Source organism: Balaenoptera ricei, chromosome 3, assembly GCF_028023285.1.
Source record: "Balaenoptera ricei isolate mBalRic1 chromosome 3, mBalRic1.hap2, whole genome shotgun sequence".
NCBI classification, from domain to species: Eukaryota; Metazoa; Chordata; class Mammalia; order Artiodactyla; family Balaenopteridae; genus Balaenoptera; species Balaenoptera ricei.
The window spans coordinates 131,565,561-131,592,839 of record NC_082641.1 but is presented as its reverse complement, the minus strand read 5'-3'; the positions used below and the strand labels follow the sequence as shown (position 1 = coordinate 131,592,839).

General features: G+C 47.0%; 1 protein-coding gene across 3 annotated transcripts in view; it reads right to left on the bottom strand.

Annotated features, from left to right (window-relative positions):
- The window catches only part of LARP1 (La ribonucleoprotein 1, translational regulator), a 90,069-nt gene that overhangs the window by 51,256 nt on the left and 11,534 nt on the right, over positions 1-27,279 (bottom strand). Inside the window, exons 1-2 of one of the 3 annotated variants that reach the window (XM_059917574.1) lie at positions 4,947-5,855; positions 1,061-1,177 (exon numbers count right to left, since the gene is read on the bottom strand). The exons of 1 other annotated variant lie outside the window; for it this stretch is intronic. In XM_059917574.1, the coding sequence (XP_059773557.1) occupies positions 1,061-1,177; positions 4,947-5,385 (556 nt within the window). In that variant the 5' untranslated portion in view covers positions 5,386-5,855. Of the gene's footprint in view, positions 1-1,060; positions 1,178-4,946; positions 5,856-27,279 lie in introns of those variants that run through there. One more of the 3 variants, XM_059917576.1, reaches the window with a different exon arrangement.

The following is a 27,279-nucleotide window of genomic DNA, read 5'->3' as shown; positions in this document are numbered from 1 at the left end:
CTAACCTCACAGATCTATGGTTCTATTAGGTGTGGGTTCAATTTTTATTTGGTGGAGGCAATTTTCATAGACAGCACTGTGTACTTTCTATTACCACATTCATTGTAAGGCACTTAGTGCCTAGCTGCTACACAGGTTGCTCTGATATGAACCCCCAAGCAACTGGCTTAGGTTCCTGAAGCCAGAAGAGTGTCTCTAGCACTCTCAGAACCTGGATTCAAAACTGGAGTTCTTAACCACTATGGCAGATATGAATATACACATTTAAAAAGCTTTGCTTCGTAAAAATTGTGAATTACTGTTGTACACCTGAAACTTACATAATAATAATTTTAAAAAAGGCTCTGCTTTGGTTTCTTTTGTGGGGAAGGGGTTTATCAGAGAAAAAGTGTTTTTTGTTTATTTATTTATTTATTTATTTGGCTGTGTTGGGTCTTCGTTTCTGTGCGAGGGCTTTCTCTAGTTGCGGCAAGCGGGGGCCACTCTTCATTGCGGTGCACGGGCCTCTCACTATCGTGGCCTCTCTTGTTGCGGAGCACAGGCTCCAGACACGCAGGCTCAGTAGTTGTGGCTCACGGGCCCAGTCACTCCGCGGCCATGTGGGATCTTCCCAGACCAGGGCTCAAACCCGTGTCCCCTGCACTAGCAGGCAGATTCTCAACCACTGCGCCACCAGGGAAGCCCAAAAAAAGCGTTTTTGATACTAAAAAAAACTTTGAAAACATATTCCAATTCCCTCATTTTACAGATGAAGAAACACAGGTACACAGAAGTATGGGGGTTGCTAGTGTCCACAATGCTGGACACAAGCAGAATTACAAGTGAAATGAACACTCCTAACAATGGTGATCATTTATTATAGCTAGCACTTATTAGATGCTCTGTACCTGGCATTAAGCTAAAGGTTATGCTAAACATCTTGATTTTCACGACCCTATGAAATAGTTACTACCATTACTCCCGTTTTGAGGATGAAGGAACAATGGTTTAGAGAGGCTGAGTAATTTGCCCAAGATTGCACACCAAGTTAGAAGCAAAGCTGGGACTCAAAATTACATACTGTGTAATTCCACCCAGTCCACTTCTAGTGGTGAGGAAGGAAGGAGCCAGGGTCTCAAGTAGCTCTGACACCGTGAGGTCTTCATGCAATGAAGACTGACTGATCCACATGGATGCCCTGCGGAGTACAACCGGTTGTGGGGTTGGTGGGGGAGGGAAGATGGGAAAGGGCCCAAACCCAGGAAGAAAACTGAGACTGGGAGTGGAGGTTTATTTGGGGCCAGTTCAGTGTGGTGGCAGATTCCTGGGGTTGCCATGGGTTAGCTGGGATTATAACCCTTTTTTATTTTGTGTCACCAGTTAGCTGCACTTCAAAGAGACAGAAAAAAATGATGCCCAGAATATAAATATTCAAGTCTCAGGCCCTGCCCCCGACTTTCCTCTAAAGAGAAATGAAGAAAAAGATCACAGTACTGGTGTTTTCTTACTACACAAAATTAGAAGTGTCAGACAATCAACCCACTGATTCCCTGCTAGGGTTGCTGGAAGCTTGTGGGGATGATATGCTCTCAAGTCTCTACCTACTACATGTACACCAGCCACAGCAAATTTTTAGTTCAGTTAGGCTCGCCTTTCCCCAAACCCTGAGAGCACATGAACACTCCGCCAAAAAGTAATCTTTACAAAAGGCAAATACATTAAAACTTATTTTTAAAACATTCGTCATAACACATTCCAAAGAAAAAACAGCCAATTACTTGGGTCATCAACCTTTAAGATTATCCATACTATGCCCTTCATGTCTGTGGATAAGCAAAAGCCCACTTTTAAGGAGACAGATCCCATATGTTTCAGGGAGTACTAATACAATACCAGAAAAGGAAAGTACAACACTCTCCAAACCCCTCATTTTACAGGTGGAGAAGACGGAGACCCAGAAAAAGTCCCAGAAAATCCCACAGTTTCAGTCTCTCAGACATGGTACAACAGAAAACACATGCCAGGCACCAAGCTAAATACTTCACACATATCATCACAGTGAATGCTCACAATGGCCACATGCGGCAGATAAATAATTTAATTTCTAGAATACAAATGGAGAGGCTGAGGCACAGAATGGTTAAGTACCCTGCAGAAGGAGGCACAGCTAAGCAAGTGGTTGAGCTGGCATTCGAACCCATGCAGTTTTGACCCCAGAACCTTTGCTATGTATCACTTCTTTAACTAAGACATCTTGCCTCTCTCATACTTAAAGCGTTGTGCCTAAGATAAGGAAAAAATATTTAATGTTTTCAAAATATTCTAGGGGAGGAAAATACAAAAAACCAAAATGCAAATCCCAAGATTTAAAACTACTAAGACACAGAAGCTTAAACCAGACTAGAGAACCCCGCAAGAAAGGGGGGATATAGCAAAACATCTTTTATTGCTAGTTACTGCATGTGTCCCTTAAAGAACTAAAATACTAGCATCTGAGCCAAAAGGAGAGCTAAAAATAGGCATTTGCAGCAAGCTTTGGAAAGCTTTTGGCTTGCTTATGAGGCACCCAAAACATATGCATCACAGAACACAAAATTTCCCAAGACCACACTGTCATTCCATTGGTGTCTCATTTAAACTTGTCCAAGCTGTAAATAAAATCAGGGCTGGAAAAGGGCCTTAGTGACCCATGTAAACTTCAAAGAAAGTGCCACCATCTACCCTGACCACAAAATTCTCCCTCAAAAAGCATCCAAGCCCTAACAACTGGCTTAAACAGAGAAGCTACTGAATTCAGAGTTTGTCTGTCAAAGACTATTCTGCAAGTTCAAAACCAATGAGTAGACAAGACACATTCTTACCTAACAAGAACAGAGTAAACCTACCCGACTCAGAATTTTGCTGTGGGCACTTTAAAGCAAGTTGGCTTTTCTAAGAACTCAGAGGTAAAGGCGAGATGCCAGCCAAGCTGTCCTCTTCCCACGATCAATAACCCCGGTGATGCACCCTATCAAGGGCCCCTGGACTTGCACAAAATGCCAGCTCAAGCACCCAATACCACCTGATGTCATGGCTGATTTAAAACCCACAAGGCAGGTTCACCATTAGCTAAGCAGCAGCAGCCAGAGTGAGTAGCCCCATTTAAACTTCTGAGGAGTGCTCTCTCCTGGGCATGATTATACCTCTTTGAGTTTAAAGAGGGGGGAAGGACCAAAGAGTGTCTTAAAGTTGCAATTCCTCCCTCTGTGGGTGGATCAGGAGGGATTTGCAAGAAAATGGAGGTTTCAGCACTGCCCTTTGCATAAGAGGGTTCTGGAAGGAACAGGGGGAAGGGGAGGAGGGCAAAAGGAAGAGAACACGGTTTGAGGTACTATTAGTAAACGCCAAATGTCCCCTCCTCCAAATGAGGCAACCTTAAAAGAAATAAAAATTACAACATGCCATTTTCAGAATTCGCTGTTCTGGTTCCCCTAGGACTACAAGGGATTCTATTTCCCTTGAATGTGAAGGCATTAAGCTTCCCTTTCCCCATTTTGATGGTTTAAACCAGTCAGCCTCAACCAGCGCTACAGAAGAGGAGGAGTTTTGAAAAAGCAATACGGCTATGGCCACAGGCCATCGTTATAGCTCCAAGCGTGTTTTAACACCGATCCACTACAAAAAGACCCTGAACCAAAGAATCCAGCCCCACTCTGCCTCTACGCGCCGGCAAAGGGAGCAGGGCGGGCGCGCCCCCTACCAAAGCCGACGATCTATTTTTGGCAAAGGAAGGCCGAGCCGAACCTCCATATTCTGCACCGCCTCTCTCCCCCCAGCGCCACTGACAACGCTCTGCGGGGACTTCCCACCTTCCCCAAGGGGCCGGGTCCAAAAGGACCCAAAGCCGAGGAGGGAGAGGGAGGGCGCGGGGAGCGCCAGTCGGCGGTCACATGCCACTCGCCGCGCGGGGTGGCACCACGTTGTCCCGGCTGCGGAGGAATGCCGGGAAGGAGGAACGCGCACTCACACCCGCGCACACGCACACTCCCGGCCGCGCCGCCCGCCCGCACCCGCCTTCCACCCCGAGCGCCGAGGCGGGCCCCGAACGCCTAGGCCGAGCGGTCGCGACCAGCCCGCGGGTCGGCGGCGCGGCGCAAGGCGCCCAACTGTCACCCGCCCGCCCTCCCGGCCCTGCCCCTCCCTCCCCCGCCGCCACACGCCCCTCGCGTCGCCGCATGCCCCCTTACTCGCCTCACATTTCCCCCTCACTGGATGCCCCGCACGCTCTCCCTTCGGCTCCCTCTCAAGACGGAAGGTCCCCGGGAACAGGGAGGGAAAGCACCGAATTCAATGACACGTTGGGTTTCCTCTTCTCCCCATTCTGCCCGTAACCGACCCCTGAACCCATCGCCAATGGCCATTCTACCGCCTAATACTATCTACTCGAGAACAAAACTTGTTAACTTTTAAATCCCGAATCCCTGTGGTCGGTACGAACTCATCGCCGGGCGTTTTGCTGCCTATGACATATACTCATTAAACATTTACAACATGGGGACGATCGCAACGCTACCAAAACGAGGAGCATGTGGCGGGGTGGTAAGAGGGGGCTTCCCCAGGAAGGTTCAGGCTGGAAACCGTCTCTTACACTAACATGCGGTAGGGGGAGAGGGCCCTTTTCACCGAAACCAGCGCCCACCCTCTCCCCGCGAGGTAGGCCCGGACCACGCCGTTGCCCACTAACCGCTGCGGCCCAGGCGGTGGCCGTAGCCTCCCGGAGGCCGGGCCCTCTGGCAGGGGCAGGTTCCTGAGTGTGCTGGGGGACAGGGCACGGCGACCCGAATGAGCCAGGAGATAATAAAAAAAAAAAAAATCCCGAGTCACCACGACCAGTGGCGGACCCCCGGGCCCTGGAGGCCGCTGGGGGAGGGGACGCCTATGTCCCCGGAAGAGGCCCCGGACCCAGGATACCAAGCAGAAAGACCCACCTGGAGGAGACTGTCCGTTCACGGTGGCCAGGACCGGCGGCAACGCGTTCTTAGTCCACGGGTTCACCTTGGGCGGAGGGGCCTCCACGAAGTCTCGGCGCCCGGCGACCGCGGCTCCGGCAGCTCCTCCGCCAGCGGCCGGCTCGCCGCCGCCGCCCTCCTCCCCGTCGCTGACGGCCGGGCCCTCGGCGCCAGGCGGCTGCGGCGGCCGCGGGCTCTCGCGCTCCAGCTGCCCTGTGCCCTCCTTGTGTGGCTTGGCGCAGGGCGGCCGAGGTCTCCGGGCGCCGCCGTCCGGCTCCCCCCCTCCGACGTCGTTCGCCCCGGGCTCGCCCTTGCCCTCGGACGACGGCGGCGGCTTCTTCCTCACCAGCCCCCCGTGCTCTTCGGCCTGCAAGAGTGGGGCGCCCCCCGGCAGCAGCGGCTCCACCTGAGTGGCCATCTGCGCGCCCGCCCCCCCGGAGAAGCCGGGCGCGCCCGAGGCTGCCTCCCCCGCCTCGAACTTGGCTCTCCGAGCGTCCGCGACGCCTTCCTCCGGGGCGCTGGGCCCCAGTCCCGGCGGAGAAGGGTCGGGGTTCACGCTAGGCGCGGCCCCCCTCCGGGTCGGATGCAGCCGCCGTAGATCCAAGGCCCGCTGGCCGGGCGGGGGGGGGGGACGAAGGCCCCCCACTATGCGGTCCAGGCCTCCTCGGCGCGCGTCCCCCCCCGCCCGTTCCTCGCAAGGCGTCCCCACCCCGAGCCTGGCAGGCTTCTCGTCCCGTCCCTCCCTCCCCCCCGCCGCCGGGGCGGCCCGGGCTTCCCGGCTCGGGGGCTGCAGCAATATGGACGGACGGGGGAGAGGCGCGGCGAGCCGAGCTGACCACGCGATCCGCGGCAGGCGGCGGGCGGGCGCGCGCCTCGCGACGCAGCGGGCAAGGGGAGGGGAAGGCGCAACGGGGCCGCGCCCGCCGGGGCCGGCAGTGGGCGACGGGAGGGCGAAGGCGGCGGGAGCGCGCGCGCAGGGCCTCGCAGCCCCGCCCCTTTCCCCGCCCCTCGCCTCCGATTCCTCGGCGCACCTCGGGGCTGGTGGGTGAGGGGTACTCAGACCGGACGGGGGCGAGCACGTGCCTGATGCAATTCGGGAGCGGCGGGGGGGGCAGCGAGCCGGGCAGGAGAGAAGGGATGGTAAAGAGGGGGAAGTGTCTTAAAGAGCCAGCGCGTGAGAGCGGCCGCAGGTGGAGCACATGGGAGTGGGCCACGCGGCCGGCCGGGCCTGCTCGCGCTCTTTAGGTTGGGTGCTCCAGATTCCGAGGAAGGAGCCATTAATGTCACCCTCCACCTACAGGATGATGGAGGTGGGTGCTCACGGCTCCCTGGCGTCCCGTGGGCCTGCCCCTTCCAGGCCCCGCCTGAGTGACCTTGGGCCAGCCGGCCTCACCTCCGCGGACTGTGCTCGGCTCCTCCCAGGCGGCCCCGGCCGGGACACTGCCCGGAGTTGGATTCGACGCCCGGCCTGGAAGGCGGGCCCTTAACCCTTGGGGGCATTGGGCGCCTACGAAAATGAACGGGGAATTACCAATAGACCCCCAACCAAGCCAAGCTCCGAAACCGAGTATTTATGGGCAGAAAATGTCTTTTTTCTCAAGTGGATTTCATTTACGAGGCTTGCTTGGGGCGGAGACGAACAAATGCCCTATTGGGACTCTGGAGATCTGAGATTTTATCCTGACCCTGGTTCTGCCCCTTACCAACTCTGCAGCAGTTGGGCCTCAGTTTCCCTAGTATAAAATGAAGGAATGGTGTATGACAGGAGTTTCAAATTTTAGTGCACATTCAATTAAATAAATATTTACTGTAGGGGTTCTAGGAAACAGGGTTTGGAAATAAACCAGACTTACAAGGACCCTATCCTCATGTAATTTACATTCTAAGGTGGAGAAAGAGACAGTAAAACAACTTTAGTGATAAACAAGTGCTTGTCTCATAGGTTAGCCTAGATCAGCTACTTTGGATGATGAGGAAAAACCTTGAATGCAGATTCCAAAGCATTTGGAATCAGGCATGGCTGGGATTGGACTCAGAAATCTGCATGTCTAGCAAGACCCCTTGGGTGCTTGTGGTCCCACACTTCACTTGGAGAAGTCCTGGCCTCTGGCTGGCTGTGATCCCACCTGCTTAAGACATAACAGACTAAAGTGTTGGCCATCTCCAAAAGAAGGATTAGAACACACGACCTGCTGGATAGAGGATAAAGCTTATTAAAAGGCTTCCTGAAACCCCCCAAGAGGTGAGGCCAGTTGTAGGGTTGCTGTAACAAGGACTGCTGGGGGAGGGGTGCTCCTGGGCACAGCCAGGCAATCTGATGTTTAATCCCAACTCTTCCATAACATGGCCTCCACACCTTGGCCAGCTTGCAGCACTTCCCTGGGCACCCCCCTTCCCTGGTGGAAAAATGGGGGTAAATTAAGCTTGACTTGCTTCTACCGTCTCAGCTTTTGTGAGGAGTCAAGTGAGACAATGTCAGTCAAAATGCTGTGTATGTTATAGAGACTGAGGCCAGTGCTTCAAAAGAGATAACAAGGAAGCTAATGATTAAATGATTAAAGGGATCTTGATGAATTAAAGCAGGATTCTTCATAATTACATTATATATACCCTTAATCAGAAGGTAAATTATTGTACATTGTCACCAGAATGCACTATTTTTTATTTTATTTATTGATAAATATTTCCTGAAGAGGATTCACATTAGAACCTCTCTGAATTTTTTAAAAGGGGACATAATGGTCATTGTTGGTCATTCTTTTCTATATTCCTTTTATTTTTTATTTTACTTTATTTTATTTTTGGCTGCATTGGGTCTTTGTTGCTGTGCACGGGCTTTCTCTAGTTGTGGCGAGCGGGGGCTACTCTTCCGTGCGGTGCACATGCTTCTCATTTCGGTGGCTTCTCTTGTTGCGGAGCACGGGCTCTAGGCACACAGGCTTCAGTAGTTGTGGTGCATGGGCTCAGTAGTTGTGGCTTGCGGGCTTAGTTGCTCCGCGGCATGTGCGATCTTCCCGGACTAGGGATCGAAACTGTGTCCCCTGATTGGCAAGCGAATTCTTAACCACTGCGCCACCAGGGAAGTCCCTCTATATTCCTATAATTGGAGGTAGAGGGGAGAAGTGCCCCCATACACTTTGTGAGGGGACCAGGGCTCTGTGTGGACAAGTAACTTGTTCATGCTACCCAGTACTCAGTCTGAGCTGCACAAGCACCACCTGGCCCTGTGTTCAGGCTGGAGGGGCACTGAGATCTTCACACCCTGGGCCTGCCGTGCCCCAGAGAGGGGCTCCTAAACACTCATGTGCCATTTTACAGATGGGTGAACTGGGGCCAGAGGAGGTAAGAGAAGGTAACCTGCATGAGACCACATCTTAAACTGAGGCTGTCAGAGTGGAAAAAGGAATCTTAATGATTACTCAGTCCCCTTGTTTTTCAGGAAACTGAAGTTCAGAGAAGTCAAGTTCCTTAACCAAGGTCACACAGCTAGTCCATGGCAGAGTCAGGTCTCACACCTGACTCTCCTGATCCTAAATCCAGTAGCTTTTCCTGCTGGAAATGATGGAATTGCAATTTGAATTCAGTTTTTTTTAAATTAATTAATTGATTGATTTTTGGCTGCATTGGGTCTTTGTTGCTACACGCGGGCTTTCTCTAGTTGCAGTGAGTGGGGGCTACTCTTTGTTGTGGTGCGCGGGCTTCTCACTGCGGTGGCTTCTCTTATTACGGAGCACAGGTTTCAGTAGTTGTGGCACGCAGGTTCAGTAGTTGTGGCTTGCGGGCTCTAGAGCACAGGCTCTGTAGTTGTGGTACACGGGCTTAGTTGCTCCGCGGCATGTGGGATCTTCCCAGACCAGGGCTCGAACCCATGTCCCCTGCATTGGCAGGCGGATTCTTAGCCGCTGCGCCACCAGGGAAGTCCAGTTCTTGTTTTTTTTAATTCCTGACCTACTGTGGCATTCTATATGCATGTGTTCAGTTCTAAATACTACTAATGACCAAACTGTTCAGAGTAGCTACTTTTATTAAGTAACTACTACATGCTAAGTTCTATGAGAAATACTTGACATACATTATCTCATTTAATCCTCACAATAACCCAATGAGATAGGTATTAATTTTTTCCACAAATATCTGTTATGTCCCTACTATGTGCCAGGCATTGGAGCTGTTATTATCTTTGTTTACAAATGAAAACAACTGAAGTTCAGAAGAAGAAAGTAAGGTGGGTGTCTAAGGTCCCAGGCAGCAGCTAACTCCCAGGCCTGTTTTTACCCCCCATACCACACTGTAAGGCTGCCCCTCTTCCCTCCATTGCCACATCCACAGGTATTTATGGAGAACTCATCAAATACATAGGACTGGGTAACATACTAAAAAAGTTGAATCCTGTCTCTCCAAAAGGTAATTTCTAATTGGGGGGAACCAAGTAATTAAGCAATAGGTGACCTCAAGCCAAAAAAGAAGAAGTTAAACAAGATATGCTTTAGGCAGAAAGCAACACGGATCAGACATTTTTTTTTTTTTTTTTTTTTAGCCATGCCGCACAGCTTGCAGGATCTTGGTTCCCCGACCAGGGATTGAACCCAGGCCCAGGGCACTGAAAGCACCAAGCCCTAACCACTGGACCACCAGGGAATTCCCAGGATCAGACCAGCTTGTGCTGTGCCCATGGCTTCAACACATCCTAGGCTTAAAACTCACAGACACACAGAGAGAGAAAATCAAACTTAAAAAATAAAAATTATAAAGCGGGTCCAGGGACTTCCCTGGTGGCACAGTGGTTAAGACACTGCACTCCCAATGCAGGGGGCCCAGGTTCAATCCCTAGTCAGGGAACTAGATCCCACATGCATGCCACAACTAAGAGTTCACATGCCACAACTAAGGAGCCCACGTGCTGCCACTAAGGAGTCTGTGTGCTGCAACTAAGGAGCCCTCGAGCCGCAACTAAGGAGCCCACCTCCCGCAACTAAGACCCAGTGCAACCAAATAAATAAACATTTAAAAATAAATAGGGACTTCCCCGTTAGCACAGTGGTTGAGAATCTGCCTGCCAATGCAGGGGACATGGGTTCAATCCCTGGTCCGGGAAGATCCCACATGCCACGGAGCAACTAAGCCCGTATGCCACAACTACTGTGCCTGCGCTCTAGAGCCCATGCGCCACAACTACTGAGCTCGCGTGCCACAACTACTGAAGCCCGTGTGCCTAGAGCCCGTGCTCCACAACAAGAGAAGCCACCGCAATGAGAAGCCCATGCACTGCAACGAAGAGTAGCCCCCGCTCTCCGCAACTAGAGAAAGCCTGCACGTAGCAACAAAGACCCAGCACAGCCAAAAATAAATAAATTTAAATTAAAAAAAGAAAAGAAACCTTTGCTTTAAAATAAATAAATAAATAAAGTGGGTCTAAATACCTATTTGTATTTAATTATGTGCTTGTTTGCCCCTGGTGCTGACAGCTTCCTAAAGAGATACAAGGAGGCTGAATGAGGGACTAGAGACAGGAGACCTGGTTTATAACCCGGTCCCATCTCTGGCTTTGCTGAATGAGTTGGGGCAGCCTCCTGAGCCTTCCTGGGCTTCCATTTCTCTGTTCACAAAACAGGAAGCATAATACCTGCCCACTGAGCTTATGGGTGTAAAGAAAGATACAGTTTCCCTGAAACTATTTTTTGGGGGGAACACATGTAAAAGGGGGATGGTTCCTTTATCTGTGCTTGTTACCTGTGCTTGGTTGGAAGGAAAATTTAACATACTTGGACATTCACTTTTATTCCTCGTTGAGTTTCATTTTCCAAAGGACCTTTTGTTTCTGGAAGAACTTGGGCCGTATCACTTATCTTCTTCTGATACCAGGGGCTTCTGGGCTTGAGGCCTCTTTATACCAACATGGAAGAGTGGGTGGGGTTAGCAACGGAGGGGCATTGGCCAAACAAACAGTATCAGCTAGAGAGTGTTTTCCAAAACCTGAAGACTTTTGGGCCTTATGGCACATGCCAAGAAATTTACTTCAGTTCACAAGAGGAGGCTCAGCCTAGATCTCTTCTTGTCAAATAGATGCAAAAAGCAATAGTTAACATGTAAGGGGGCTAAGAAGTAGGGGAGGGTACTGACTGTTCCCATAATACATGGTTAACCCTCAGGGCAACCCTTTTCTGTAAGTGTGATTATCCCCATTTTACAGATGAGGAAGTAGGCTCAGAGGCCGCCCAAGCCACCCAACGAGGCTGGTAAAAGAGGAGGACAGGGCTTCCCTGGTGGCGCAGTGGTTGAGAATCTGCCTGCCAATGCAGGGGACACGGGTTCGAGCCCTGGTCCGGGAAGATCCCACATGCCGCGGAGCAACTAGGCCCGTGAGCCACAACTGCTGAGCCTGCGCGTCTGGAGCCTGTGCTCCGCAACAAGAGAGGCCGCGATAGTGAGAGGCCCGCGCACCGTGATGAAGAGTGGCCCCCGCTTGCCACAACTGGAGAAAGCCCTCGCACAGAAACGAAGACCCAACACAGCCAAAAATAAATAAATAAATAAATAAAAGAGGAGGACAGATTTGCAAAGAAGGTCTGATAGAAAATCAACTTTTAACACATTCACCACTGAGTTAGAGACAGGCACCACCCCACGCCTCTTTCTACTCCATTCCACCTACACAGCCTATTCCCTCAGCCCCACTCCCCTCGCTGGTATTCCTGCACTGTCTCAAGTGGTCTCCTGATGAGCTTCCCCACCAACTAAATTCTCCTCCCTGCCATGCAGCCTACCACACTGCCTGAGCCAATTCTCTGGCTCTTTGATTGACGGGCCCTGCCTCTGCTTAAAATCTCCGCGTGCACATCCCTGCCTGTCCTGCTGCCTTTAGCCACACAGGCCTACGCTCCAGCAACAGTGGACCACTCACTGTTTGTTTTATTCTTTCATTCGACAAATATTTATTAAGCATCTGTAATGTGCCAGCTACTGTCCAGGCCCTGGACATGGAGAGGAGGGCAAGACACACATTCCCTGCCTTTAGGAAGCTCCCGTCTAATCCCCTGTGGGTCCCATGCTTTCCTGCCTCAAGTCATGTTATTTCTCTCACTCTGACATAGCTGTGAGGTCCTGAGCGTGAATCCCAGCTTGACCACCTCGTGACTTCGGGAAAATATCCATCCTCTCTGTAAGCCTCAGTTTCCCCATCTGTCAATTGGAGATGATAATACTACTTTCCTCACAGAGCTTCAGTGAGCCTTAAATGAGAGAATGTGTGTAATTTAAAAGCACAATGCCTGACACATAGTATATGCTAAGTAAATATTACCTTTCATTACTTTTATTATTGCCAATGATGCCTTTCCATTTCCACCTGTCCAGAATTTTACTGGTCCTTCAAGGCTCAGCACAAAATGCCAACTTCTTCACAAAAATCTTATTTAATCTCCATAGTTCGAATAGATTTCTCCCCTCTCAACTCCTAGTGACAATTTCCCTAAAGCATTTACTACTTTCTGTCTTCAATTATGACTACTTATAAATATGCCTTATCCTCCATCTAGATTAATATATTTCTTGAGGGCAAGGATTATACCCCATTCTTCTTAGTGTCGCTTATAGTAACCATCAGTGCTGCCTTTATACAGCTAGCCCTCAGTATGTTTTCTGGACAAAGGAATGAATGAATGAATGGATGCAGGATCACTGCTGATCACATCAATGTTTTGGTAACTAGAGCAACACTGTCAAGGGCCAAGCACTAAATTTTATATGTTTATTTATATATAAACATATATAAATACTTAATATATATGTACTTAATGTATAATGTATATAATAAATATATTTATTGTATATAATAAATATAAATTACATATATACTTTTAAATGATAAAATATGGGGGCTTCCCTGGTGGTGCAGTGGTTAAGAATCCGCCTGCCAATGCGGGTGAAACGGGTTCGAGCCCTGGGCCGGGAAGATCCCACATGCCGCAGAGCAACTAAGCCTGTGCACCACAACAACTGAGCCTGCGCTCTACAGCCCGCGAGCCACAACTACTGAGCCCACGTGACACAACTACTGAAGCCCGTGCACCTACAGAGCAAGAGAAGCCACCATAATGAGAAGCCCGCTCACCGCAACGAAGAGTAGCCCCCGCTCGCCGCAGCTAGAGAAAGCCCGCGCACAGCAACGAAGACCCAATGCAGCCAAAAATAAAATAAATAAATTTTTAAAAAAAAGATAAAATATAATACAAAATGGGCTAACTTTTGCAAGTAGAAAAAAAAATTTAAGTCTAGCAAAGCAAAACCCACATATAAGTTCACAACCCAGAGGCAATCATAGGCAAGCTGGTGTATTCTAGTCTCTTTCCTGTTTGTATTTTACATAATTGAGATCATACTGCACATTCAACAGCTTTATTTTTTGCTTTTTTTCCCCCTTAACATTGTATTATGAGTATTGTCTCCACATCGTTCCAAATCCCCTCCACATAGTCAGTGAGGTGTCAACTATTGAGCACCTATGGTATGCCTTACCTCACAGCAGCCCACCTTCTATTTGTACCACACTGCATTTCCCAAAGGGCTTTCACGGAGAGAGGACAGATGTGATTGTCCCCAGTTGGCAGCTGAAGAACTGAGCCCCACAGAAGTTCAGTGACTTGCTCCAGGATTCTGGGGCAGCAGAATCAAGATCAGAGCCCAGGTCTCTCCCCACCCATTCCAGACCCCTGCATCACACCACAGGAAACAGAGATAGCACACACTGAAAATGCAAAACTCCCATAGCCAAATGAAGGTAACCATGTTTAAACATTCCAGGGTCAAGAAACATCCAAGTTCATGGGGGCAGGTAGGAATCAGCAGTCAAAATGAAGGCAGAAGGCAATTTTACTGGCAACATGATCATAACTGAACTCCAGGACAGAAGGGCCCTGAGCTAGGGACTGGAGTAGAAACAAGAAAGGGCAAGACAGGATGGGAGGGGAGTTTTGGGGAGAATGGCTACATGTATTATGTATGGTTGAGTTGCTTTGCTGTGCACCTGAAACCATCACAACATTGTTAATCGGCTTTACCCCAATATAAAATAAAAAGTTAAAAAAAAAAAAAAAAAAAAGGAAAAAGAAAGGGCAAGACATGTTTTCTGCCCTGGGGAACAAAACTCCCTATACCAGCACACTGTTCTCTTCACAGACCACTTGCCTGTCCTTTACATATGGCACAGAAAAAAGGGCAAAGGGTTTGGGGTCAAAGAGTTGGGTTCAAGCTCAGGTTTGCCCACTTCCAAGCTGTGTGATATCAGTCAAGTTACTTCACTTCTCTGAGCTTCAGTGTCTCCATCTATAAAATGGTGAAAAGGGAAATACTTGCCTGATAAAATTCAGAGAACATTAAATGAACCAGTATTTGTGTAAGGGTGTTAGAGTCCCAGCTCTGCCACCCACCACCTCTGTAACCTTGGGCAAGTTCTTTCACCTCTCTTTGCCTCAGTTTCCTCATCTGTAAAATAGAGATGATAACAGCACCTACCTCTTAGGGTTATTGTGGGGACTAAGTAAGTTAATACTTGTAAAGTGCTTAGAACAGTGCCTGACAAATAGTAAGTACTGAATAAATGTCTGTCATTATTAAAAAGGATAGTGGTCACTGGCATAGAGTCAAGGCAACCATTCTTCAAATTTCATGAAGAAAGCAGAGCCAGTGTTACGCTAATTATAGATAAGGAAACTGAGGCTCAGAAAGATTAGGTATTTATCTGGACTCACTGCTAGTCGGTGGCAGCTCCAGGACTTCTAAAGATTCTAAATGCAATGCCTTCTCCTCCAGATAACATTCTAGCTGTTGCAGGCTGCCAGCCCACTGGCCAATTTCAGCCCACAGCATGTTTTGTTTGGCCCACACGGTATTTTTTTTTTTTTAATTGAGTTTAACTGTGATTAGATGGGCCCAGCACACACTAGTGAGCCTCAGGTCCCAGCCTCCTCTGGTGTTTGTTACTCCCAGACAAGTACCCTCATTTAGATCCCTGCACAGGCTGACGCCCTGCCAGTCACTAAATACATGGTACAGACAAGTTCAAGAGACTAAAGGGGAGGTAGAGAGGAGTACAGGCCAGAGGGACAGGGAAAAGATAGTTAGGGAAGACGTCTTGGAGGTGGCTGTACTTGAGTTAGGACTTGAAATTGGAGAGTGGGAATTGTTTAGATTAAAAGGGAGGGTAGGAGGTAAGGCAGATTGATTTGGCATTTGGTGACCTTCAGGGATGTTTATGAGTTTCCCCGCCAAGACTTCCTCAGCCCTTTTCCTTGGTTGAGAAGAGGAAAGAAATGAGTTGCCCTTTATCTCAGATGAGGTCATGTGACTCAGGAGGTCACACTGTCAATGTTTGATGATTGGATTACTGATCTGTGTCATCATCCTTGAAGACTCACTGCACTGCTCAAGGCACCAGGAAGGAGGTGTGGTCACCGGAGCCAAAGTATGAACTATGGCCTAACTATGGCCATCTAGAACTAAATTTCTTTCCATCCGAGCAGTCTTGATGGTAGTTTCTAACATTTCACACCTCTATGGCAAAGAAGATGAGTGCTGGTCGCAGAAATGAGATGGGGAAAGGCTGTGGCAAACTAATGAAGCTGCCTGACTGCCTGACTCAGTGACAGTCACTGGATCAGAGAGGTTTGCCAATTCCCACAGGGTCCCATAGCACTTGAGTCTCTGGATCTGTGACACATGGTAGGATTAAGGAACTTCAAATAACGTGAGTGGCCTAATTACCTAATGTGGGTAAAGTGCGTAGAGATCACCAAAGACAAGGCTTAGCCGGGCTCATTTTGCACTGATAGCGTTGCCTGCCGTGTTTTCTGCAAACCTCCAGGGTGACAGGGCTCCCAGGGAGCCCCTCCACCGGGAAAAGCACGAAATGTTACCGCACATCTGCCACTCCCGTGCATAAAACCCTCCAGTGGCTTCAGAGTGCAACAGAAATAAACTCCAGACCTCTCGTCTCGGCCCACAAGACCCCGTGTGCTCCAGACTCCATCCACCTCAAATTTCCCCTCTCTGCTCCTCTCCTCCGCCCTTGCCCTGTGCCAGCTCCTCAAACGCTGGGAACTCATCCCTTCCTGGGGGCACCACCTGGAACACATCCTCCCAACACACGCACACAAACAGCCTGCACTTCTCATCCTTCAAGCCTCAGCTTAAATGGCCCCTTCCCAGAGAGACCTCCCTTAATCGACTTGGCTGAAGTACTTCGTGTGCTTCATAGCACAGATCACAATCTCTGCTTTTTCCCATTTCCTCCACTAACATGTAAACTGTGAGCCTGGAGCTCGTGGCTATTTTGTTCACCCTTAGTATTCCCAGTCACAAGCACAGTGCTTGGCACAGCAGACCCTTAATATTTTGCTGAAGGAATGCTGTGTGGTCTCTGGCAAGTTGCTTCCCCTCTCTGGGCCTCAGTATCCCCACATGTGAAATGCAGTGGCTGGGTGAGGGGCTGCTGAGGGCCCTTGGCGCTCTGACTGTGGTTCTGTGACTAACATCTGGGCCTTGGGCCCAGGAGTGAGCCTGGCGTGCTGCATCTCCACAGCACTGGACGCTCGCGCTGATTTAATCAGGTGGCAGACACCCTGTAATTTAGTGCTCTGCTGTCCCTCCTCCCTAGTCCCTGGGCTGGAGACCATGCTGTCAGATTTCCAGGATGATCCATGCACAGCCACCTGTTCTCCCAACTCACTGATCCCAGTGTCCACGAGGAGGGGATGGTTGGCAGGCAGGACGGGCTGGGAGAGGATGTTCAAGCCAGAAGCTTGAGAGCCAGGAGGACTTGTCACTGTCATGAACTGAAAGATTGGGATCTATGAGAGATTTCGTCAAACCCTACACTCTCTGGTTAGAAGGGACCTTCCAGGACAACTGACCAGCCCTCTGCCTACACCCTACCTGCCCTAAACAGTGCTCAGTAATGACCACCATCACCTTGATTCCACTCGAAGTGCCCAGAATAAAGGCCTCACGCCCTCTCAGAGCTGCTCATCTTGTCAATCAACAGCTTTGTCAAATCAAAACTCTTTACTCGGCAGCACAGTGAAACAGCAGGCAGTGTAGCATGGGGGTGAACGGCCAGGGCTCTGAGCCAGGTGGCCTGGGCAGAATCTCAGCTCCACAACCTCCTTGCTTTGTGAGCTTGAGCAAGCCAGGAGCCCTCTTGGTGCCTCCATTTCCTCTTCTGTGAAACAGACAGAACACTCGTTGGGCTGCTGGGAGAACTGCAAGTGTTAATACCTAGTGGGAAGGCCATAAATGTTTGTTACTGTTAACTGCCACCTATGAATGTTCTTCTTGGTTTTGTTATTGTTTTTAGTTCTTCTTGGACTCTGTTCTCAGGGTTGGTTGATTTGTTTGCAAAAGAGTGGGGCACAGCCCAAAAACATAGGGCTGGGAAATCAGAGGGCTGTGCTCGCTGGTGACTGTAAGAATATTCACTTCATCCTTCCGGGCCTCAGGAGCCTCACCTGAAAAAAGGGGACGGATAATCCCTGTCCTGCTTTCTGTCATACAGAACAAATGAGAAATAGACAAGAAGGCTTTGAAAAGTGAAAAATGCTATCTAAATGAGAGGGGTTCATCTTATGTTGTCAGAGAAGCCCTTTCCTCTTTCAGCAAGGCACATTAGATTCCAAACAGCAAAAGAGCTAAACTCAACCTATTTGGCAAACAGTGTGTTTTGGGTACTTGTGAATTTGAAGCTAATCCTTTCAGAATCTTCTTTTATTAATGTACCAGAGCAAACAAATTTGAGAAGGGCTTACTTACAAGCATTTGGTACATTCTTACAAGATGTAGGGCTTGGTTTGGCTGATTTCTGCCATCTTTGTTTATTGTTATAATTATTGTTTCTTCAGTTTCTCTTCTTCAGCAATTTGATTGGCAGGATCCAGGTGATGCGCATTCACTTTTGCAAATATCAGCAGGACACAGTAGCTCTGCATAATGTCAGGAATCTTGTGTGACCTTTGTTCAATACCTGTTATGCCATGTGGACCCAGAGACAGCCTCTTCACTGTACAGATCAGAAACCAAGGCCTAGAGAGGCGAGGGCACGGGCCCAAAGTCACACAGCTGGTTAATGTGAGGCTTGACTTGGTAACCAGGTCTCTTGACTCCAAACTCCATACTCTTTCCAACAGTTCTGTGGACTCTTGCAATTTCTCTAAATTAGCTGACTGTGTATCAAAATCTTGTAATTCATAGGGGTTTATGTTTGTCAAAACTCATTGAACTGTAAACTTAAAATCTGTACAGTAAAAAAAAAAAAAGCAAAAATGAGAAAATCTGTACAGTATATTGTTGTAAATTTAACACAATTTTTTTTTTTTTAGGCCGCACTGCGTGGCAGGCGGAATCTTAGTTCCCCAACCAGGGATCGAACCCGTGCCCCCTTCAGTGGAATCGCAGAGTCTTAACAACTGGGACCACCAGGGAGGTCCCAAACACAATTTTTAAAAATGATAAAATGGTATGGCGGAGTTCTATTTCATGAGGGGATCAATGTCTAAGGTCAGCATTTATGGCAAAAAAAAAAAAAAAGTATACCATAAAGGGCTCAAGAAAAGTCTTTAGAAAGGTAGCACATAGGAGCCAGCATGGTCTCTCAGACATGGTTTCTTTGGGCATTTTAACAGCCGACTGTTTCTTCAGAGGGTCCAGATTAGATGCTGACTGGCATATAGGGGTCAGGTTGTGAGAAAAAGAATGTGTCTCCACAATAGGATGATATTCAGTGTGGGGAGATGCACACGTGGGAACCAAGTCTGCAAAGGAATGACAGCTTGTAGTATCTCACCTTAGACACACACACAGGCGCTCGCGCACATGCACGTGCAGACCTCCCCCCGCCACCCCAGCAGCTTCCTGGATCAGGTTAACCAAGGGCCTGAAGCCAGAGACAAAGATCTGAGGGTTCCTGGGACCCAGTGTGTGAGTGAAGTAGGGGAATTTCAGGGCCTCTGCCAGGGAGGGCTGAGGGGAAGGGGTTGGAACCAGGCTGGAAAGTTGGAACAATGGAAAATACCTCATTCAAGAGGAGAGGGCAGGGATGGGAACCAGAGAAGGAGGAGGAGATTAAAGGCTTGGAGGAGATCAAAGAGAGAGACATTGGGAAGTAGTTTGGTTTTTGAGAAGGAGAAAGCAAGTATCAAGGGCTGACCTGCTGCAACATCACAAAACTAGTAACTGTCCTTCGATAAGTAAACACCCTAAATTTTGGAGTGATGGGAGGCTTATCCACAAAGCAGAATATGTTTGATGAGATTAAATTTTATAAGCTTCAGAAAGGTTGTTAGTCATTTATACATAAAAAGGAAGATTCCACATTTCTCAGTATCAAAAGGGTTTGCTCTTTTGAGGATTTTAAGCATTCCCCCTAGGATTGTGTTAAAACAATATATATGTTCACCTCATACCCATTAGGATGGCTACTATCAAAAAAGAAAAAGAAAATAAGTGTTGGAGAGGATGTGGAGAAATAGGAACCCTTGTACACTGTTGATGAGAATGTAAAATGATGCAAACACTATGGAAAACAGTAGGTAGCTGCCTCAAAAAAATTAAAAATAGAACTACTATATGGGGACTTCCCTGGTGGCGCAGTGGTTAAGACTCTGCACTCCCAATGCAGGGGGCCCAGGTTCGATCCCTAGTCAGGGAACTAGATCCCACATGCACGTCACAACTAAGAGTTCGCATGCCATAACTAAGGAGCCTGCGTGCTGCAACTAATGAGCCCACGTGCTGCAACTAAGGAGCCAGCAAGCCTCAACTAAGGAGCCTATGAGCCACAACTAAGGAGTCTGCCTGCTGCAACTAAGACCCAGTGCAATCAAATAATAAATAAATATTAAAAAAAAAAAAAAGAACTGCTATATGATCCAGCAATCCCACTTTTGGATATATAACCAAAGGAATGGAAAGCAGGGTCTTGTAGAGCTATTTGCATATCCATATTCATAGCAGCATTATTCATAATAGCCAAGAGGTAGAAACAACATCAAACTCCATCAGTGGAGGAATGGATAAACAAATGTGGTCCATACATACAATGGAATACTATCCAGCCTTAATATGGAAGGAAACTCTGCCACATGCTACAACATGGATGAAGCTTGAGGACATTATGCTAAGTGAAATAAGCCAATCACGAAACAACAGATACTGTATGATTCCACTTATATGGGGCATCTAAAATAGTCAAACTCACAGAAACATAAAGTAGAATGGTGGTTGCCAGGGGCTGGGGGAAGGGGGAAAGGGGAATTGTTTAGTGGGTACAGAGTTTCAGATTTGCAAGATGAAAAGCTCTGGAGATCTGTTTTACAACACTGTGAATATACTTAACACTATTGAGCTGTACACTTTAAAATGGAAAATGTTATGTTAGGTGGCTTTTATTACAATAAGAAAAAAACCAGACAAACAAAAACCCAGTAATTTGCCTGTAGACCTCCCTTTACTCATTGAAAAATAGCTGGCTATAAAACAGCTTGTTCAGTGTGATACTATTTGTGTCAAATGTCCTTTTTTGTTTTAATACATGTATGTCATCATCATTAGGATATACACCAAAAGATAAACAGTGGTTATTTCTGAGTACTGATTTTGTTCTTTTGGCCAATCTGTATTTTCTAACTTTTTTAAACAGAGCATTCTGTTACTTATTAAAACAACAAAAAAAACTGCACCCCATTCCAGCCCCTGTCTTGATGTCCACAAAGTTTACAGAAGTTGAATTCGTATTTTTTTTAATTAATTAATTAATTAATTTTTTTTGGCTGCATTGGGTCTTCATTGATGCGCGCAGGCTTTCTCTAGTTGCGGCGAGCTGGGGCTACTCTTCGTTGTGGTGGCTTCTCTTGTTGTGGAACATGGGCTCTAGGCACGCAGGCTTTATTAGTTGTGGCATGTGGGCTCAGTAGTTGTGGCTCGCGGGCTCTAGAGCGCAGGCTCAGTAGGTATGGCGCACGGGCTTAGTTGCTGCGCGGCATGTGGGATCTTCCCGGACCAGGGCTCAAACCGGTGTCCCCAGCATTGGCAGGCGGATTCTTTTAAACACTCTTTTTTAAAAAAATAGATTTATTTATTTATTTATTTTTGGCTGCGTTGGCTCTTCGTTGCTGTGCGCGGGCTTTCTCTAGCTGCGGTGAGCGGGGGCTACTCTGTTGCAGTGCGCGGGCTTCTCATTGTGGTGGCTTCTCTTTGTTGCTGAGCACGGGGTCTAGGTGCGTGGGCTTCGGTAGTTGTGGTTCACGGGCTCTAGAGCGCAGGCTCAGTAGTTGTGGCGCACGGTCTTAGTTGCTCCGTGGCATGTGGGATCTTCCCAGACCAGGGCTCAAACCCGTGTCCCCTGCACTGGCAGGCGGATTCTTAACCACTGTGCCACCAGGGAAGCCCTGGCAGGCGGATTCTTAACCACTGCGCCACCAGAGAAGTCCCTGAATTCGTATTTTTGAGTTTTATTTCATATATAATTAGAAATCACTGCTAATAATTATTTTTAAGATAATAGTAATATTTCCTATGTAGGGCAAGCTTAATCTGTGCCAGACACTTGTGCTTTTCATGAGTTATGTCACACAATAACCCTCTGAAGTAGGTGCTATTATTAAACCCATTCTGCAGATGAGAAAACAGAGGTTAAGTGACTGGTGCAAATTGATTTATAAATGTCAGAGGTATGTTCAATCTCACAGCAGTCTGATTCCAAAGCCTGTGTTGACAGCCTGACTATTCTGCTAGACCCGCATGATGTGCTTATCTGTCATCCAGTTTATGAGTGCCTTGTCAGCCACAGACATATAATTTATGTGTTACTTAGATTGTTCAGACAATACCTCTCACTCTCCCACAGGTTATAGGATATTTGTTTCAAAGACAGGGCAAAGATCAACCTCCCTCCAGAAATCCCAAGCCATGTAACATTCCAGGTGAGTCCCGACAGAGCTAATGAGCCAATCTTGGGGACTCGGAGCGGTCTGAGACCCTGGTACAGTACCCAGGACATTCCCCTTCTTCACCTATGTACTGACTCCACTGCCTGCTACACCAATCGGGATACACACTCACTTCCTGGGACCAAGTTTAACTGGAGGGGAGGGGAATGTGCGACAGGAAAGGCTGTCAAATGTGGCAACTGTCATAATATGATTTATCTCAAAAGAATTATTACAATTATGTAATTAACACTTTGTATCCAGACATTTTCATCTCTAAGGATCTCTGAGAGTCTTACGGATAACTTAAATATATATCACATACATTGCTGGAGACGAAGTCTATAGTTTCAGAAGATAATTAAAACTCCTTCCCCTTTGGAATTAAGAGGATTGCCTATGGGATGAATATTATGCCCACCAAACACGAACAGATGTAAACCCAGGAACTCCGAACACAGGACTGGAAAGGATCTTGAAGAGGAATATGTCCAGGAAAGACAAATCAATTTCGAATGAACATATACCAATTACAAATCCCCTGCTCATGGCAGGAATTATCAGTCAACCATAGCGCCCTTCCCCACTAAGCCTGGCCTTGTCCTCAGAATCCTTCTTAACACAGCACTCGAGGCAGCCGCCACCACCTAATCAGAGTTGAACCCTATTTGCCATGCAGGAAATTAGTCCACTGTCATCTTTCCAATGTGACAGACAGGGAACCGAAGTTCAGAGAGGTAAATTAACTTGCTCAAAGTTACAGAGCTGGTAATACAAAGCTGAAGTTTCCAAATGTTTGTTTTTTTTCTTAATCTCTTCCCCTGCTCTTTGCTCTGTTCAAAATATACTTGGATTATATGCTTTGCACCAGATTTCTCTTTCCTGAATGAGCTGTTTAGAATGCCTCTTCCAAAGATTTGCTGAGTGACAATGGGCCTATTGCTTAACCCTTCCAGCGTCAAGGGCTTTCAAATTGAAAATGGAGATGGTAATCTGGGTTCAGATCCCTGCCTTCTTACTGGCAAACTGGGGTACTCTTTTGAGAAATGTGAGCTGCTGCTGAAATTTATATGACTATAGGGAAAGGATCAGACATTTTGACAGCACCTTCTCTAGGTAAGGTACTGTGTTCCTGCTGCAATGTGGTTTTGCTCTAGAAAGTGTAAAAATGAAGTAAGACACTGGCTGGCTATGGTGATCTGGCTATGTTATTTGGAAGGCTACTTGGAAGGAGGTGGCATTTGAGCAAGACTTTGGAGATCAATAGGATTAAGTGTTTCTTTTGATTATAAAAGAGTACATGGTCATTATACAACTACTGGGAAAGACAGTATGTCAAGAGGAAAAAAATCACCCCTATTTCCTTTATAAACCATGTCAACATTTTGTTTTATTTTTCTCTTCTAATATCTTCTTTTACTCCATGCATAGGTATTTATTTTTTTCCCTCCTTTCATATGGTTGTTGCTAATCTATGCATACCACTTTATATTTTGATTTTTTAAAAGTTTTAATATACTGTGAGAGTACTCCATACCCAATAATTCTACTCCTAAGAATAACCAACAGAAGTACATACATACATAAGTTCACCATAAGGCACGTGCCAGTAGTACTTTTCGTAATAGGGCCAAACTGGAAACAACCTACATATCCACCAATAGAATAGATAAATAAACTGTAGTATATTCACAAAATTGAAAACTATACAGTGATGAAAATAAACTATAGCTACACAGAGCAATGTGGATGAATCTCACAGATATAATTTTGAGCAAAAGAAGCCAGACACAAAAGAGAACACACTGTATGATCTATTGACATTAAGTGCAAAACCAGGCAAAACTTACCATGGTATAAGAAGTCAAAACAGTGCTTATCCTTGGGGGCATGGCTAGTGACCGGAATGGAGCACGGGGGCAGGCATCTGACTGTAGTTTACAAAGCATAATCAACTGGTGGAAATGTATCAAGCTGTAGGTTTATGACTTGTGTACTTTTCTACATAGATGCTGTAAGTCAATAAAACATTAATTAATTAAGTAGTTGCAGGAAGATACATTCATTAGGCAGACAGGGCCAAGAACGTCACTTTGGGCAGAGGGAACTGTACAGACTCAAGAGTGGGAAATGGAAAACATTCCAGATTACTCACAACGTTGGTATTACAATATTTTGCATCAACAAGCTATCTCAAAACTTAGGGCTTGGGACTTCCCTGGTGGCGCAGTGGTTAAGAATCCACCTGCCAATGCAGGGGACACAGATTCGAGCCCTGGTCCGGGAAGATCCCACATACTGCGGAGCAACTAAGCCCATGTGCCACAACTACTGAGCCTGTGAGCCACAACTACTGAAGCCCACACACCTAGAGCCTGTGCTCCGCAACAAGAGAAACCACCACAATGAGAAGCCCGCGCACTGCAATGAAGAGTAGCCCCCGCTCGCCGCAACTAGAAAAAGCCCACTTGCAGCTACGAAGACCCAACGCAGCCAAAAATAGAATAAATAACTTTATTGATTTATTCAAAAAAAACAAAAAAACTTAGGGCTTAAAAACAACTACATTCATTTGCACATAATTCTGAGAGTTGGCAGTTTGGGCTGGGTTCAGCTAGAGAGTGCTGCTAGTATCATCTGGGTCGCTCATGCAGTTATAGTCATGGAGACTGACTGGGGCTGGATAGTCCAAATGGCCTTGCTGTTCACCCTTTTTGCCTGCTCTAGGAAAATGAATCTGGGCCCTTTAAATATCCTTTTCTTGGCATGCTGCTTAATTTTGTCAGTAGAGGGAACTGGAGAGACATTAAAGTAAGAAAGATTTTTTGCTTCCTGGTTTCAGAGTGCAGGCTCACCAGGCTCCTGCACTGTATGTGGGTCTCCAGGCCCAGCTCCTCCAAAAGATGGCTTCTCCAGCATCAGGCTCCTGCACTTCACAGCAGCCAGAGGCTTCCCCGGGAGTTCTTGTCAAGGGATTTTTGTAGCAAAGTGTCTCTGGTGAGACATTTCTATATGAATGGCTTTCTTGATAACTGAGATGGCACATTTCCGGCAACTTTCAGAGGATGATTTCTACCAAGTCCACTGGCGTGACATGGTACCACAGTGACTTCTCTGCCATTCAGTGGGCACAGCCAAGTCCTCTCCAACGAGATCTGGATCTCAGCCCTGGGGCAAAGGGGGAGGCTCTTCCTCAGGTGCTCTATGTCAGCTCTAGGGATAGTTGCCGCTCCTTATATCTGCTATTCCTATATTCTTTAGAGTTCTCTTTACTTCTTATTAGTGAGTCCCTTGTTTCTCCAAACCTCCTGTTATAACGAATAATTATTTATATTAAACTTTCCCTGTTCAAATACTATGTAGTTTCTCTGTCCTGGTTGGACCCAGACAGATCCATGCCGCACTCATCTATCTGGTGATTGGTGCTGGCTACTGGCTGTGCCTTGCTCCCCATATGTCTCCAGCAGGATAGGCTCACATTTTTTTTACAAGGCAGCTGGACTCAAAAAGGGTTAATGCTGAAAATGCAAGGCCTCTTGAGGCCAAGGCTCAGACGTCCCATAATATCACTTCGACTGATATCTATTAGTCAAAGTGAGCCATACGGCAAACCCAGATTCAAAGGAGAAAAAATAAACTCTATCTCTTGTGGCAAAGTCATACTGCAAATGGGCATGGGTACAGGAATGGGAGGAACTGTTGTTCCCATCACTGCTAACAACTACCACAGACCCACTGCATCAGAAGCAGCAGAATACTTCCTGAAAGCAGATTCCTTGACTCTACTCTAGAGCTGCTAAATCCAAATATCTGGGGCAGAATATGAGTATCTAAAATGTTAACACTCCTCTCCCTATCCCAGCCTAGGTGATTCATACTCATATTAAAACTTAAGAACCGTTCATCTATACTCACACAATATTGATACTCACTTGTCACTTTGAAGATATCTTTCTATTGCCTTCTGGCTTTCATAACTTCTGTTGAGAACCTGTCAATATTATTGCCACTGCCTTCAAAAATGTCCCCCTTATCTTTGGTTTTTAGAAGTTATAACACAGTAGGGCCTAGTTCAGTTTCTCTATATTTGTTTTGCTTGGGGTTGAAAGTGATTCTTAAATCTGTGGCTTAATGTCTTTCACCGGCTTTGGAAAATCATTGACCATCAAATACTGCTTCTGGTATCGCTTCATTTCTCTTCAAGTCTCTCCCCTCCACCTCTACCTCCCCATTCTCCTTCTCCTTTCTTCCTTCATCCTTTTCTTCCTTCTTCTTCTATTCCTTCTCTTCCTCTTCCTCCTCCTCTTTCTTCTTCTTTTCCCTCTCTCCTTCTCTCTGCCTCCCTCCCAATGGGACTTCAGTTATTTGTATTTACACATTTTCACCATGTTCCATATGACTTGTATTACATGTGCTGTAGTTTAAATATTTTCTACTGACCTGTTTTTCAGTTCACTAATTTCATCTTTAGCTGTACTATATACTGTAATCTTACATACTTTTGAGTTCTTAATTTCAGTTATTGTATTTCAGGCTTAGAATTTCCATTTGATTCTCCTTGATAGATTCTAGTTCTCTGCTGAAATTCTCCATCTTCTCATATAATGTCTTAAACATATTAATCACGTTTTATTTATTTATTTATTTATTTATTTGGCTGCACTGGGTCTTAGTTGCGGCACGCAGGATCTTCATTGCAGCAATGCGGGATCTTTTGTTGCAGCATGCAGGCTCTTCGTTGTGGCACGCGGGCTTCTCTGTAGTTGTGGTGCACTGGCTCCAGAGCACGCAGGCTCAGTAGTTTCGGCACGTGGGCTCTCTAGTTGTGGCGCACGGGCTATAGAGCACGCGGGCTCAGTAGTTGCGACACAAAGTCTTAGTTGCCCTGCGGCATGTGGGATCTTATTCCCCCAACTAAGGAACCCAAGTCCCTTGCATTGGAAGGCAGATTTTTAACCACTGGACCACCAGGGAATTCCCTTTAATCACATGTTTTAAAGTCCATGTCTTATAATGCCAATATCTGGATCTTCTGTGGGCCTATTTCGATTGTCTATTTTTTCCTCTTGGTTTTCAACCATTTGCCCTTGTCTACTGAGATGTCAGGTAAATTGTGATTGAATGCTAAATATTGCGTATGAAAAAAATTATAGGAAAATTTGAGGCCCTTGATGGTATTATCTTCCTTCAGAGAGATTTTTACTTTTGCTTCTGGCAGGCATTTAAACCTAAGTCATACAAAGGAGATTTAACTGATTAGATGTTAGTCTTCAGTTCTGTTGGGGCTGGTCAATTTCTAATTCACTTCTACTCCTAGGGTGTAGCCCTTTGGGGGTTAC